Genomic DNA, 16,073 nt, shown 5'->3' with positions numbered 1-16,073 from the left:
ACACCAGCACCCGTGTGTGAGCCCACCACAAGCTCAGGGAAGGCTCTGGCAGTAGTAGCCCACCAACACGTGGGACCGATGTCCCCTATAAAAGCCACCTGTCTCTAACTTGTGAGCTGTACGAGTCCATTTTCCCTTGGCCTTATAGACCGTGTAGTTAACAGTGACTGGCAGGCTTGGGCCAGACGCACCTTCACTTTCCCCATCAGGGCCTCCAGTGTCCAGGGACCGCCACCGCTCCTTGGCTCGGGCCAGGCAGATGTCGAAGAGCTCTGCAAAAAAGGTCCCTGTGAGCCTCTGTGCTCAGGCACCGGACGCAGCCCGTCACAGGTGGGGTCCGGGAGCCCCCGTGCTCAGGCACCGGGATGCAGCCCGTCACAGGTGGGGTCCAGGAGTCCCCGTGCTCAGGCACCGGACGCAGCCCGTCACAGGTGGGGTCCGGGAGCCCCCGTGCTAAAGGACACTGGGACGCAGCCCGTCACAGGTGGGGTCCGGGAGCCCCCGTGCTAAGGGACACTGGGACGCAGCCTGTCACAGGCCTGCTTGCCCACAGCACAGGAGGCCTGGCACGGTCTGGAGCCATCCCAGAATGCCATACCTCAAGGGGAAAGTGAGGCCAACAAGGCATGCCCCTCAGGGCCGTGGTCAATATGGAGTAAGACCATGCAGGTCAAGCACCAAATCCAAAGCCTGGCATCATGACCCAGAAGTCAAGGGCACCGTGTCCGTGCCGGCCCGAGCACAAGCCGAGAGGGAGGGGGGCCTGCCGCCGTGCCGGACACAGGTGAGGGAGGCGAGGACACAGCGGGTGAGCGCCGGGTGAGGGCGCCTCGGATGCTCAGGCTGAGGCCAGTGGGGCACGGGACCCCACACAGGTGACCACACAAGACCCACTGGAAAGAAAACGGGTCCTATGGAGGATTCCACAAAACCCTCACACCAGACACGCTTCAGCAGCTGTTCAACCCCATCCACCACCGCGAGGTCCGTAGAAGACCTCACAGATTTCTTGTCAGTCGATGACCCAGGCCCACAGGGGGGCCTATCGAAGCCCACAGGCTGTGCCTGCAGAAGCAGGGCTGCGGTAGGCACAGAAACCCTGAGAACAGCTGGCGTGAACATCCAGCAGTTTCTCTAAACCGCTCCTTCCGGAGACACCTCTCCACCAGCCACGTGGCACGTAAACACGCTCCGACACAATGGGCAGGTGTGGACTTGTGGAGGGGCAGCACTCTGAGGAAGCTTCTCTCTGTCCCTCAACACTCCTCCCTCCCCATCACCATGCGACCGACCCACAGCGTCAGGCGCTCCAGGGGTGGGCCACCGTGTGTGGGAGGAGCTCCCGTACAGAGAATGGGGAGCCCACCTCCCGGCTGCGACACCGAGGACAAGGAGCCCCTCTCCCGGCTCCAATGCCCAGGACCGGGCAGCCCCTCTCCCAGCTGTGACACCAAGGACGAGGAGCCCCTCTCCCGGCTCCAAAGCAGCCCCTCTCCCGGCTCCGATGCCCAGGACCGGGCAGCCCCTCTCCCAGCTCTGACACCCAGGCCTGGGGAGCCCCTCTCCCAGCTGCGACACCCAGGACAGGGAGCCCCACTCCTGGCTCCAATGCCCAGGATGAGGAGGAGCCTTTCCCAGCTCCGACGCCCAGGACCGGGCAGCCCAGCCTCCCTCCCGGCTCTGACGCCCAGGACCAGAGAGCCCTTCCGTGTGGCTCAGGCTTAGAGAGGGAAGCAGATGAGGATGGCTGAGCGAGAAGCATGTCACTGCGCCCTTTCACACCTCAGGTCAGTGTTGCTTTGGCTGCCGGGCTGGGAACCCAGGAGCTCCACAGGGTGGAGGAGGCGTACGTACAGATGCACACGTAGGAAAGAGGATGAAAGCTGGCATGTGCTTCACCCCCGGACCTCATGCAGCTGGGACCTGAGCGACCCACCCTAGAAGATCCCCAGACCTAGGGGACCCCCATCCTGGAGACTCTCCAGTCCCCAGGGACCCCCAGACATAAGAGACACCCCTGTCTCGGAGGACCCCCAATCCTAGCACAGTACGTGGTCCTCTCTAGGCACTTAACACCAGCTACCTGGAAAAAAAGAAAGGAACACCAACAGGCGACAGGGCCGGCAGACGCTCCACAGACGGGGGCCTCCCCCTGCCGCATGCCCTCACCACTCCACAGGCCATTCTGACAAGGGGGCCTGACGCAATCTGGCCGGACGCCTGGGGCCCCACAGCCACTGATCCCCATCCACGTGGGAAGACGTGGGCCCCAGGAGGAGGGTGAGGCCTCTGCTCCCTACCACCAGCCAGAAGCCTGAAGATCATCTGCTGTCTCTCCCCTCGGTGGGCAGGCGCAGTTGGTTCTTAAAGATGTGCTAAGCGGCAGCTGTGCTCCTGAGGGGGCGGGGGGTGCTCACCGTGGGTGATGTTCAGCTCATTGCCAATGGCCAAGCTCCAGACTCTGCCGCGAACGCTAGGCGGGATGCCTTGCCACCACAGGTCCCGGACTTTCCTGGAGCTCCACCTGGACAGGAGAGGACTGTGAGTCTCTGTTCGACAAATGCTGGCCTGGAAGCAGGGATGCCTACTGTGAGTCGGAGCTCAAGGCCCAGCGTTCCAGAGCTGGCACGCTCCAGGCAGAGAGCAGGGGCAGCGGTGGCCTCAGACTCACACCCAGGGAGGGGGCTCCACCAAAGGAAGGGAGGAGACAGGGAGACTGCAGGGGCAGGCCACTCACACGGGCCTGTCCTCTAAGCTCAGAATGCCAAGGCCACACTGAGAGTCTTGGCCAATTACGGAATGCTCAATAGGGAAGGGCTTAGACGAACCTCTGTGTGGGGGAGGATCGGGAGGGGGTGCATCCAGGACGGTCAGAGCAGAGCAGCGAGGGGCAGGGCAGCTGTGCAGCCCCCTCCTTGTGATGCCACTGCAGGCAGTGATGTGAGCGGCCACGAACACAGCCACTGCCGCCACCCCCACGCAACACCTGTTCACTCACATGGTCTCCCAGTTGAGCAGGACCTCATTGTTCCCGGTGAGGACCGTATTCCCGCCCCACATGTCCCACCCGCACACTCACATGGTCTCCCAGTTGGGCAGGACCTCGTTGTTCTTGGTGAAGACCATGTTCCCGCCCCTCATGTCCCACCCGCACACCCACATGGTCTCCCAGTTGAGCAGGACCTCACTGTTCTGTGTGAGGACCGTATTTCTGCCTCACGTGTCCCACCTGCACATTCACATGGTCGCCCAGTTGGGCAGGACCTCGTTGTTCTGGGTGAGGACCGTATTCCCACTCCACGTGCCCTACCCGCACACCCACATGGTCTCCCAGTTGAGGAGGACCTTGTTGTTCTGCGTGAGGACCATATTCCCACCCCACGTGCCCCACCCACACACTCACATGGTCTCCCAGTTGGGCAGGATCTCGTTGTTCCAGGTAAGGACTGCATTCCCGATGCTCTCCTCCAATCGGCACCTCTCCTCCATCTGCTTCTTCCGCCGCTGGGCGTCTCTAAGTTCTAGATGCCATGCCGGAAACGAGAAGAAAACTGCCATTGGTGGATGTTGTTGTTGTTATTGTTGTTTTGCCATCGAGTCGGCCCCAACTCATAGCGACCCCTCCTTGGGTTTCCGAGGCAGTATCACTACGGAAGTAGGATTGCCCAACCTTCCCTCCTTCTGGTGAGCAGTCAAGTGCCTTAGGCACTATGCTACCAGAGCTCCTCCATTGGCGGATAGTTACCATTTTCAGGCAAGGTGACTGTACCTAAAGGTCATGCTGTCAACACTCCAGGAGATGGCGCCAAGTCAAGTGGTCACTGAGACCACTCCAGGCCCCAGCGGGTGCAGGGTCCATATGTTTCTAAAATGTTTTTTAAGAATACGTGTGTTACGCCATCTGATCTGCAACCTATACAACTATGAGACCAGAAGAACTAGATGGTGCCCGGTTACCACTGTCATTCACTTGGCAGGGGATCTATGTAGGATATCCTGGATAGAGAGGGAGAACAATGTGGAACAAAACTCAAAATCATTTGGAGGAAAAAAAAAAAAAAAAAAAGGTGGGGACCAGGTTTGCTGGTCCAATAGAGCCTGGTGGAACCACTGAGACTATGGCCTCTGGCTGCCCTTCAGGTCTGGAATTGAACCCACACCTGTGGTTGCCAGCCAAACAAAGTACAGGCATGTGAGTTAAACATTTACCTCAAGTAGACACACGCCCTGGAGAGAACAATCATGGGAGAAGGAGGGGCTGCTTATGCACAGGGAGACAGCTCAGGGCGCAGGAGAGTATGGAGGGATGGACACTGGGAAGTGGTAACTATGGGGAGGAAGTGGGAGGGGATCTGTTGCATTGTGGTAAACTGTGGTCAATGACATGAGACAAAGTATATGTGAACTGCTGTATGGAAAGTGAATTTGCTCTGTAAATCTTCACCCAAATCACAATAAAAAAAAAAAAAAAAAAAGAATACGTGTGTTAGGAAAAGTGTGTAAGTATAAAACGCCATCACCCCAAAGGTCAACTCCACGTAGCCACTACCCCGACCTAGAGCCAGAGTGTGACAGAACACCCACGCCTGTGTGCCCCACTCTCATCCCTCACAAGGGGACTCCACCCTGGCAACTCAACTCACACATTGTTCTTTTTTTATTTGAAATTATTTAAAATGTATAGGAAAATTACAAGGCATGAACACAGGACGGCTGTCATCCTTGACCCTGTGTTCTCCATCTTGCCTTGTTATTTACATTCATGGGTGTCCTCCCTTGGAACCACGTATAAGTTCACAGCAAACATCTCAGCCAGGGACCTCGGAATACTGCAGTGGGCACTTCCCCACAACAAAGACACTCCTTTATACAGCCTCACTGGCTGCTGTCAGGTGCTGAATCAGCTCCGACTAATAGCGATCGGACGTATGACAGAATGAAATACTGCCTGGTCACACACCATCCTCACAATCCCTGTTAAACTCGAGTCCATGACTGAAGTCACTGCGTCAATCCATCTCGTTAAGGGCCTTCCTCTTCTTTGTTGGCCTTCCACTTTACCAAGCATGATATCCCTCTCCAGGGAATGGTCCCTTCTAAGAACAGGACCGAAGTAGGTGACATGAAGTCTGGCCATTCTCGCCTTTAAGGAGCATTCTGGCTGCACTTCTTCCAGGACAACTCTGTTTGTTCTTCTGGCCGTCAACAGTGTTTTCAATATTTTGCCCCAACCCCACAAATCAAAGGCATCAGCTCTTCTTCAGTCTTCCTTATTCACTGTCCAGCTTCCACGTGCACATGAGGCAACTGAAAATACCACGGCTTGGGTCAGGTGGACCTTAGTCTTCAAAGTGACATCTTTGCCTAACACTTTAAAGAGTCTTTTTGCAGCAGATCTGCCCAGTACAATGCACCGTCTGATTTCTTGACTGCTGCTTCCATGGGTGCTGACTATCAATCCAGGTGAAATGAAATCCTGACAACTTCAATTTTTCTCCATTTATAATGATTTTGCTTATTGTGAGGATATTAATTTGATGTTTAGATATAATCCATGCTGAAAACTATAGTCTTTGATCTTCATCAGTAAGTGCTTCAAGTTGTCTTCACTTTCAGCAAGCAGAGCTGTGTCGTCTGCATTATCTCAGGGTGTTAATGAGCCTTCCTCTGATCCTGATGCCGCATTCTTCTCCATAGAGTCCAGCTTCTTGGATTATGCTCAACACAAAGATTGGGTAAGGATGAGGAAAGGATACAACCCCGATGCACACCTTTCCTGATTTTAAACCAGGCAGTGTCTCCTTGTTCTGTTCAAATGTCAGCCTTGTGGTCTATGTATGCCTCCTATACTTAGACAATCAAGCGTTCTGGAATTCCTGTTCTTCTCCGTTATCCATAATTTTCTATAATCCACACAGTCAAACGCTTTTGCATAGTCAATAAAACACAAGTAAACATCTTTCTGGTATTCTTTGCTTTCAACTAAGATCCAACTGGGAGCTCCGGTAGCGTAGTGCCTAAGGCACTTGACTGCGAACTAGAAGGCTGGCAGTCTACTTCCATAGCGACACTGCCTCAGAAACCCAAGGAAGGGTCGCTATGAGTTGGATCTGACTCGACAACATATAACAACAAAAAACAACAAGAAGATCTATCTGATATCAGCAATATCTCTTGTTCCACATCCTCTTCTGAATCCAGTTCGCATTTCTGGAAGTCACTGCTAATAATATACTGCTGCAACCATTTTTGAATTATGGACAACAAAATATTACGTGTGTATGATATTAATGATATGTTTGATAATTTGCACATTCTGTTGGATCACCTTTCTTTGGAATAGGCACAAATATTAGTCTCTTCCAGTCAGTTGGCCAGACAGCTGTCTTTCAAATTTCTTACCATAAATGAGTAAGCGTCTTCAGTGTTGTATTCATTTGTTGAAATACCTCAATGGGTATTCCGTCAATTCCTGCAGCCTCATTTTTTGCCAATGCCTTCAGTGCAGCCTCGACTTCTTCCTTTGATACCATTGGTTCTTGATCACATGCCACCTCCTGAAATGGATGGACATAGACCAGTTCTTTTTGGTAAAGTGACTCTGTGTTTTCCTTCCATCTTCTTTTGATGCTTCCTGCATCATTCAGTATTTTGCCCATAGAATCTTTCAATATTGCAACTCGAGGCTTGATTTTTCTCTTCAGTTCTTTGCGCTTGAGAAATGCCAAGCATATTCTTCCTTTAGGTTTACTAACTCCAGGTCTCTGCACATCTCGGGATAACACTTTACCCTGTCTTCCTGAACTGCCATGTGAAACCCTCTGCTCACTTGTTTTATTCCAGCGTTTCCTTCACTCACTTCAGCTGCTCTACTTTCAAGGGCAAGTTTCAGAGTCCTTCTGACACCCATTTTGGTCTTTTCTTCCTTTCCTGTCTTTTTAATGACCTTTTGCTTTGTTCATGTATGATGCTCTTGATGTCATCCCACAACTTGTCTGGTCTGTGGTCACTGGTATCCAACATGTCAAATCTCCTTCAGATGGTCTCTAAGTTCAAAGAGGGGATATAATCAAGGTCAAATTTCAGCTCTTGTGGACTTACTTTAATTTTCTTTAGCTTCAACTTGAACTTGCATGGGAGCAACGGATGGTCTGTACCACAGTCAGCTCCTGGCGTTGTCTTGGCTGAAGATATCGAGCTTCTCCATCGTCTCTTCCCACAGACAAAGTTGATCTGATTCTTGTGTATTCCATGTGGTGAACTCCACATGTGTAGCCACCATCTATGTTGCTGAAAAAAGGTATTTGCAATGAATAATTTCTATCTTGTGCAAAATTCTATCATGTGATCACTAGCATAATTTCTATCACCATGGCCATATTTTCCAACTACTGATGATTTTTCTTTGTTTCCACCTTTTGTCTTCCAATCACCAATAATTACCAGTACATCCTGACTGCATGTTTGGTCAACTGCAGACTGCAGAAGCTGATAAAAATCTTCCACTTCACCATTGTTGGCTTTGGTGGTTGGTGCAAAAATTTGAATAATAGTCGTATTAACCAGTCTTCCTTGAAGACATATAGATATTATCCTATCACTAACAGCACTGTACTCAGGATAGTCTTGAAACATCCTTTGTGATGATGAATGCCATGCCATTTCTCTTTAATTTGTCATTCCCGGTATACTAGATCATATGATTGTCTGATTCAAAATGGCCAAAACCAGTCCATTTCAGCTCACTAATGCCTAGGATATTGATCTTTATGCATTCCATTGCATTTTTGACAACTTCCAATTTTCCTAGATTCAGACTTCAACATTCCATGTTCCGGTTATTAATGGATGTCTGCAGCTGTTTCGTCCCATTTTGAGTTGGGCCACATTAGCAACTAGAGGCCCAGAAAGTTTCACTCCACCCACATCATTGAGGTCGATTCTATTCTGATGAGGCAGCTCTTTCCGAGTCACATTCTGAGTGCCTCCCAGTGTGAGGGGCTCATCTTCCGGCACTACATCAGACACTGTCTCAGAGCTACTCATCAAGTTTTCCAGCAGTATCTCAGACAGTGTTTCACTCTCTTCATAAGGTTTTCATTGGCCAGTTTTTTCAGAGGTGGATGGCCTCATCCTTGTTCCCAGTCCATCTTCGTTTGGAAGTGCTGTTGAACCCTGCCCACCAGAGATGACTCTGCTGGTATGTGGAATAGTAATGGCGTAGCCTCCAGCCTCCCAGCAACACTCAAGCCAATGCAGAATGACGGACTGACAGATGAGTGGTAGACAACCTCAGTACAACTCTAAAAACAAGGACATTAATATTGATACACTGGGCAAATCTGCTGCACAAGATCTCTTTAAAGTGTTGAAGAGCAGAGATGACACTTTACACAAAACTAAAGTGTTCCTGACCCAAGCCATGGTGATCTCAGTTGCCTCATATGCATGTGAGTGCTGGACAACAAATCAAATGAAGAAGACCAAAGAAGAGTTATGCTTTTGAGTTGTGGTGCTGGTGAAGAATGCTGACAGTACCATGGGCTGCCAAAAGAAAAAACAAATCTGTCTTGGAAGAAGTGCAGCTGGAATGCTTCTTTGAAGTGAGGAACAGCCAGGCTTCATCTCATCTACTTTGATCCTGTTCTCAGAAGGGATCATTCCCTGGAGAAGGGGATCATGCTTGGTAAAGTGGAGGGTCAGCGAGAAAGGGGAAGCCCCTCAACGAGATGGACTGATACAGTGGCTGCAACAATGGACTCGGGTACAGCAAGGATTGTGAGGGTGGCGAAAGGTTGGATAGTGCTTCCTTCTGTTGTACGTGAGGTCGCTATGAGTTGGAGCCAACTTGACAGTACCTAACAACAACAAAATGTTGGTGTGGTACTTCAATCCAACCCATAAGCCCAATTCAAATTCCACCAATTGTTCTATAAAGTACTTTGTAAATACCTGTGCCATTGTGGTCCAGGTCTGAGTGCAGGGTTATGAAACCCACTGTTGTAGAGTGGATTCTGACCCACAGCGCCCCTAGAGGACAGAGTGGAACTGCCCACAGGGTCTCTGAGGCTGTCAATCTTCACGGAAGCAAAGCCCAAACCACACCCACTGCCGTGGAGTCCATTCTGACCCACAGTGCACCTAGGGGACAGAGTGGAACTGCCCATAGGGTCTCCGGGGCTGTCAATCTTCATGGAAGCAGACTGCCTCATCTTTCTCCCCAGGAGCAGCTAGTGGGTTCCAACCACTGACCTATCAGTTAGCAGCCAAATGCTTTAACCACTGCTCCAGCAGGGCTCCTCAAGCATACTCTTAATATGTAAAAAAACAAAACAAACTAAAAAAACTAAAATGCAGCCTTTTTTTGTGTTTACACATATTTTTAAACATCCCAGAGTCATACTTTTTGAGGTACTGCAAGGGTCTTTATCCAATCACATCTCTCTGTAACTAAGATGCAAGAGGCTTTATCCAGTCACATCCCTGTAACTAAGCTGTGCTCGGAGAGAGAGGGCAGTTGGGCTGGCAGGAGCATGGGCCTGCCTCTCTCCTTGCGAAGTCCAAAGGCTCCTCACTTTGAGTGAAGCTCGTGGGACGGGGCAGGGGAACACACATTTTGGCGGGAAATGACAAGCTGCCAAACATTAAACATCCATCAGCAAAGGTCTGGTCTGTGCCCCCTCAGCATCCACAACTGCGCAGTCTGTTACCTCGTTTCTTGGCCTGGGCCACCATCTCCTCGTACTGCTGCCTGTGTTTCTGCGCCTCTTCAGCGGGCTTTGCTGGGAGATTTCTTGATAGAAAACAAAGGTTCCTATCATTACAAGTAGTGAACTGAAGTCTTTGAGGGACAAAACCTGAAGCATTATTTACTGAAAAACTATGAAGCTAAAGGGCTAATATTACATTTTCCAAAATCACAACCAGCTCCGCTTTTTCAGAAGATAGTCCCTTAAAAGTAAAAAGAAATTCATTGTGGGGAATTTGGAGCCAACAAGGCAGCAGGAAAGTAACAAGTACTCGGGACTCCAGTACATTTACCAACCGGCACCCCCATTGCCGACCGCTCCTTGTCTGCAGGAGCCCTGGCTGCACACGGCACTTACACATCAGTGTGTCTCCAGGGCAGGTTTCTAAGTCAGCTTCCCATCAGCCTCCCAACACTTCTGACTGTGTACAGAAAAGCATCCTGCACTTCAGTGTGTCTAAAGGGTGGTGCTCTGGTGGCCTAGTGCCTCAGGCACTTGACTGCTAACCAGAAGGCTAGCAGTTCAAATCCACCAGCCACTCCTCAGGAGGAAGATGGGGCAATCTACTTCCGTAGAGATACCGCCTCGGAAACCCAAGGAGGGGTTGCTATGAGGTGGACAGTTCGACAGCAGTGTTTATTTTTTTTTTATAAAGGGTGGTGTGAACCTTCAAACCCTCCTCTTTTAGAAACACAGACATGCTGGGGCACCAGCAACACTCCAGGATATCTCGGAGTGCACACCCCTCCCCAGCATACCCCTGGGGTGCCTCAGAATACGCGTCCCTGCCCGGCACACCTCTGGGTGCCTCGGAGTACACGCCCCTGCCCAGCACAGCCTGCCCCACCTGCAAGCATGGTCTGTAACCAGAGAACTGGACCTGCCCCGTCACAGGAGCCTGTAGACACAACCCCATGCCAGCAGGCGGTTCAGGACCCAGTCAACAATCACAGACCCACTTCCTGGTGTTTCCCCCAGCTCCTACCAATGGTCAGTGCAGAGGCAAAGCCACCTGGATGGACAATCTAGGCCAAACCTCGGTGCTGAAGGGCCACTTTTCACACAGGTCATTAATGTCATCAGCACACGTGTGCTAGGACTGAGGGAGCTGACACACGCCCCCCCCCCCAGTCCTCTGAATGAAGGGGCAACTAGCACGCTGCTCGCCCACTGCCAAGCCATTCCCCAGAGACTCACGCAGGCCGGTCTTCCAGGATGAGGGCAGTGGTGGACAGGGGCTCAAAGGCTAGACTTCTCCGTACGTTCTGCCTGGGGGAGGGCGGCCTGCTGGGTCGACCAGCCTTGTCTTCATTTTCCTGGAACAAAAACATGAATGAGGTCACTGGGGACAGCTCTGGTGTGACGGAACCCAATACCCCAGACCAGCCTGGATGCGACTGGGAGCATGTGTGTCAGGGTAGAACTGTGCACCACATGGGTTACAAGCGCTGACGCGTAGGGAGGAGACCACTAGGCCTTTCTCCCAAGGTGCCGCTGGGGGGACTCAAACCTCCAACCTGTCAGTGAGCTGCCGAGTGCGGGACCTCACTACCTGTCGGTGAGCTGCCGGGTGTGGGACCTCACCGTCCATAGGTGAACTGCTGAGTGTGGGACCTCACTGTCTGTCAGTGAGCTGCCAGGTGTGACCTCGTTGTCTGTCTGTGAGCTGCCGAGTGCAGACCTCACCGTTTGTTGGTGAGCTGCCGAGTGCACACCTCACCACCTGTCGGTGAGCTGCCAAGCGTGGGACCTCACCGTCTGTCGGTGGACTGCCAGGTGCAGGACCTCACCACCTGTCGGTGAACTGCCAGGTGCAGGACCTCACCACCTGTCAGTGAGCTGACAAGTGTGGGACCTCACCACCTGTTGGTGAACTGCCAGGTGCGGGACCTCACCACCTGTCGGTGAACTGCCAGGTGTGGTACCTCACCACCTGTTGGTGGACTGCCAGGTGCAGGACCTCACCACCTGTCGGTGAGCTGCCCAGTGCGGGACCTCACCACCTCTTGGTGGACTGCCAGGTGCAGGACCTCACCACCTGTCAGTGAGCTGACGAGTGTGGGACCTCACCACCTGTTGGTGAACTGCCAGGTGCGGGACCTCACCACCTGTCGGTGAGCTGCCAAGCGTGGGACCTCACCGTCTGTTGGTGAACTGCCAGGTGTGGAACCTCACCACTGGAGAATGAAGCCACCTCAGTCAAGGTGTTTGTTAACTGAAGTCTGTAGAGTTGGTTTGGAGGATAGTCAGTAGAAGGAACTGCCTGCTGGCTACCTTCCGTGCCCCTGTGCAGCCACACACCCACCTCAGTCCCCTGTGCTTCACTGGGTACATCTCCGGGTACAAGGAGGGATGTGTGTCTCCACACCCCAGCTCACTTCCTCACTAGTCACGCCCAGTCTACCCCCTCACCCACTCCTTACATCCTATGGCACTGTGTACAACCTGTCAGCAACTCCAATCTTTTTTGAAACAAGAGAAGAGTCAGAAGTCCTTTGCATGCAGATGACTGAAATCGCCTCATTTTCTCAAAGCAAGAACACATAAGAAATTCCTCCATGTTACCAAACAGTCCCTGTCCAGGAAATCCAGGCTCAGCCCATGTCGCTGGGTCACTAGCTTGCTCCAAGCACTCCAAACACTCGGGCTCTGTCACACCCAGTGCCCAGAGTCCAGGCACTCACTGGGGCTGAGGGAGCTAGCTCCCTCATACAACTCTGCTAAAGGATCAATCAGAAAAAAGACCAAAACAAAATGAAGAAAGCCTAAGAATCACATCAGACACCATCAAGAGGAATAACCTACATGCAATAACCTTTTCAGAACAGGAAGAGATAAATAAAACCACAGAGAAAATTGTCAAAGATTTGTTGGAGAAGAATTCCGTGATATGATGAAAGACAAGAATATATCCATTCAAGAAGTTTAAGGAACCCCAAACAGGATAGACCCCAAAAGAAGATCACCAAGACACATCATAATCAAATTCACCAAAACCAAAGACAAAGAAAATATCCTGAAAACAGCACATGAAAAACAAAAAGTTACCCACAAAGGGCAACCAATAACACTAAGCTCTGATTTCTTGGCAGAAACTACGCAGGTGAGAAGGCAAAGGAATGATACATACAAAAACCTGAAAGAAAAAAAATTGCCAACAAAGAATTATATACCCAGAAAAACTGTCCCTCAAATGGGAGCGTGAAATTAGGACATTTCCATATGAACAGACATTAAGGGGATTTGTTAAACTACAAACTTACAAGAGATGCAAAAGGGAGTCCTTCACACAGAGAACCAACAACAGCAGACAACAACCAATGATTTATACACATGATGAAACCCAGAAATTAACATACTTACAGAAGTATCCAAACTAAAACTATCTTACAAGACTGTAAACAGGGAACTAGAGACATCAATCGGTAAATGAAGACAACTACAAACCAAAAAGCAGGAATAAACAGCCTAAGTATAGAACTTCCAAATGGTTTGTAAGTCAAAGCAACTGCTAGATAGAACAGACTGTTCTAAACTTGGGAAGACAATTATAAATCACAAGTTGACTTCAAAGGAAAGTAATAAACCTTCAAATCAAAATAAAAAAAGGGAGACGTAAAAATATTTAGTAAACACTAAAACAACAGCAATGACAGAAATGATAAAAAAAATTCATAAGCAGAGTAAGATCAGCACAGAAAATTATATGGAACAAAGAAATCAGCAACGCCACAAAAAAACACATAACAAATGACAGCAATAAATTCATACTTGTCAATAATTACACTGACTGTAAATGGATTAAATGCACCACTCAAGAGACAGAGCATTGCAGACTGGATAAGAAAACATAACCCATCAATATACTGTCTACAAAAGACTCATCTTAGACACAAAATAGACTACAAATCAAAGGTTGGAAAAAGATATATAAAGCAAATGGCAATAAAAAAAAAAGAGCAGGAGTGGCAATATTAATTTCTGATACAATAGACTTTCAGACAAAAACTACCATAAGAGACAAGGAAGGACATTATATAAAGATTAAATGACAGCTGAACAAGGGGACATAATCATAATAAATATCTACACACCCAATAAAAGAGCCCCAAAATACATAAATCAGACTCTAACAGAATTGAAAAGACAAACAGATGACTCCACAGTGATAGCTGCTGTTGTTGTTAGGTGCTACTGAGTCAGCTCCGACTCATAGTGACCCTCTGTACAACAGTTCTGTGCCAGCCTCACAATCCTCGCTGTACCTGAGCCCATCTGTGATAGGCAGAGCTGTGTGTCAACTTGGTTGAACCACGATTCTGAGTGGTTCAGGCAGATGTCATGTGGTTATTCCCACGATGAGATCTGATGTATATACTTTGAGTACCCAATCAGCTGAAAGGGAGTTTCCTTAGGGGTATGGCCTGCTTCCTTTATATATATATATGTATATATACAGATGTCCTGGGAAAACTCAGGAACCTTCTGTGAATATAGATCCTGCTGTACTCCCTAAAACTGTCCTGTGAGTGAACAATCCACCATTTTGCCTGGTGACATTGGATTCATCATCTGCCAAAGTGAACCGCTGTTACACTGCCTGCTAACCTTGAGTTCATCAGCCCCTGCAGCTGTGTGAGTTGAGAAAAGCCTTGTGGTAGCTAAGGTTGTATGTCACCTTGGCTGGACCTGGTTGAATGGCTGGGCAGCTGGTGGTAGTTATTCCCCATGATGAGACTGGTCATCAACTCCATGGTGGCAACTACCACAAACAGCTGAGTAGCTGCTTTAGAGACGTGGTCTGCTTCCCGTGTATAAGCAGCAGCTTTGGGAATGGTCTCCAGCTTATGGCACACTTGAACCCCGCAAGTAGCCGGGCTGTTGTTCTGCAGCCTGCCATGCTCTGCTGACCTTGGGACTTTCAATGGACTTGAATCAAAGGCCTGTCATGTGGTTTGGTAACATTGGGACTGTGCCTTTATTACCTGTCAACCTTGGGCTTGTCAGCCTCAGCAGCCAGAAGCTGTCTGAGTGAAGAAAAGCCTCCAGCTTCAGTGGGCCAGGAGCAGGAGACAGAGCTGAAGCCCAAGGTTGTGGAGCTTTCACCCAGCCCCTCGAGCCTGGCAGTTTGAACTTGGACTTAAAGCTTCCAAACTGTAAGAGAATAAACTCCTGTTTGTTAAAGCCATCCCATTTGTGGTATATTCCTGTCAGAGCAGCACTAGGTAATCAAAACAAGCCTCCAGCTTGACTTTTGATCCAGAAACTTGGGAATTGCCAGCCTCTACAATTGTGTGAGTCAATTTCCTAAGATAAATTTCTTTTTTTTTTCTTTTGCTTCTCTAGAGAACCCAGTCTAACACACCATCATTGCAGCCACTGTGTCAATCCACCTTGTTGAGGGCCTTCCCCTTTTTCATTGACCCTTCACTTTACCAAGCATGATATCCTTCTCCAGGGAATGGTTCCTTCTGACAACATGACCAAAGTAGATGAGATGCAGTCTAGCCATTCTTGCTTCCAAGGAGCATTCTGGCTGCGGTTCTTCCAGGGCACATTTGTTTGTTCTTCTCCAACACCACACCTCAAAAGTATGAACTCTTCTTCGGTCTTCCTTGGTCATTGTTCATTCACAGTAATAGTATATACCACCATCAATAAAAGATGGAACAACTGTAAAGAAACTCAACAAAGACAACCTGACCTTGTAGACACCTACAGAGCACTTCACCCAACAACAAGTGAAATATACATGTTTTTTCAGCACATTGAACATTCTCCAGGATAGACCATATGTTAGGCCACAACGCAAGCCTTAATACATTTTAAAACACCAAAATACTGCAAAGAATCTTCTCAGATCACCATGCTATAAAATCTGAAATCAACACCAAGAAGATCAACAGAAAAAGAGCAAACACATAGAAACTAAATAACACCCTCCTTAAAAACAAGTAGGTAAGAGAAGAAATAAAAAATAAAATAAAATAATTCCTTGAATCAAATGGTTATGAAAATATAAACATACCAAAATCTTTGGGACATATCAAAAGCAGTGATCAGAGGGCAATTTATAGCAATAGATGCACACATCAAAAAGAAGAGCGAGCCAAAACCAACACTTTAACCCAACATCTCCAACAATTACAAAAAGAGCAGCAAAAAAACCCCTACAGTTATCAGAAGAAATAAATGTAACAAAAAACAGACAATAAAAAAACCCCACAACACTAGAAGTTGGTTCTTTGAAAAGATTAATAAAATCAACAAACCACTGGCAAACTTAACAAAGGAAAAGAAGAAGATGTAAATAAGAAATGAAAC

At 49.1% G+C, this 16,073-nt stretch overlaps 1 protein-coding gene across 1 annotated transcript in view; it reads right to left on the bottom strand.

The window, feature by feature from the left end:
• The window catches only part of TBC1D14 (TBC1 domain family member 14), a 127,842-nt gene that overhangs the window by 17,644 nt on the left and 94,125 nt on the right, over window positions 1-16,073 (bottom strand). The window contains exons 3-7 of the mRNA XM_007956302.1: window positions 10,947-11,065; window positions 9,711-9,793; window positions 3,404-3,521; window positions 2,418-2,524; window positions 192-272 (exon numbers count right to left, since the gene is read on the bottom strand). Of these exons, the coding sequence (XP_007954493.1) occupies window positions 192-272; window positions 2,418-2,524; window positions 3,404-3,521; window positions 9,711-9,793; window positions 10,947-11,065 (508 nt within the window). The remainder of the gene's footprint in view (window positions 1-191; window positions 273-2,417; window positions 2,525-3,403; window positions 3,522-9,710; window positions 9,794-10,946; window positions 11,066-16,073) is intronic.

This window comes from Orycteropus afer, unplaced genomic scaffold (assembly GCF_000298275.1).
Source record: "Orycteropus afer afer isolate SDZICR_OR568_19922 unplaced genomic scaffold, OryAfe1.0 scaffold00605, whole genome shotgun sequence".
Lineage (NCBI taxonomy): Eukaryota > Metazoa > Chordata > Mammalia > Tubulidentata > Orycteropodidae > Orycteropus > Orycteropus afer.
Note: the sequence above shows the minus strand (reverse complement) of the source record. Positions and strands in the feature narration are given on the sequence as shown.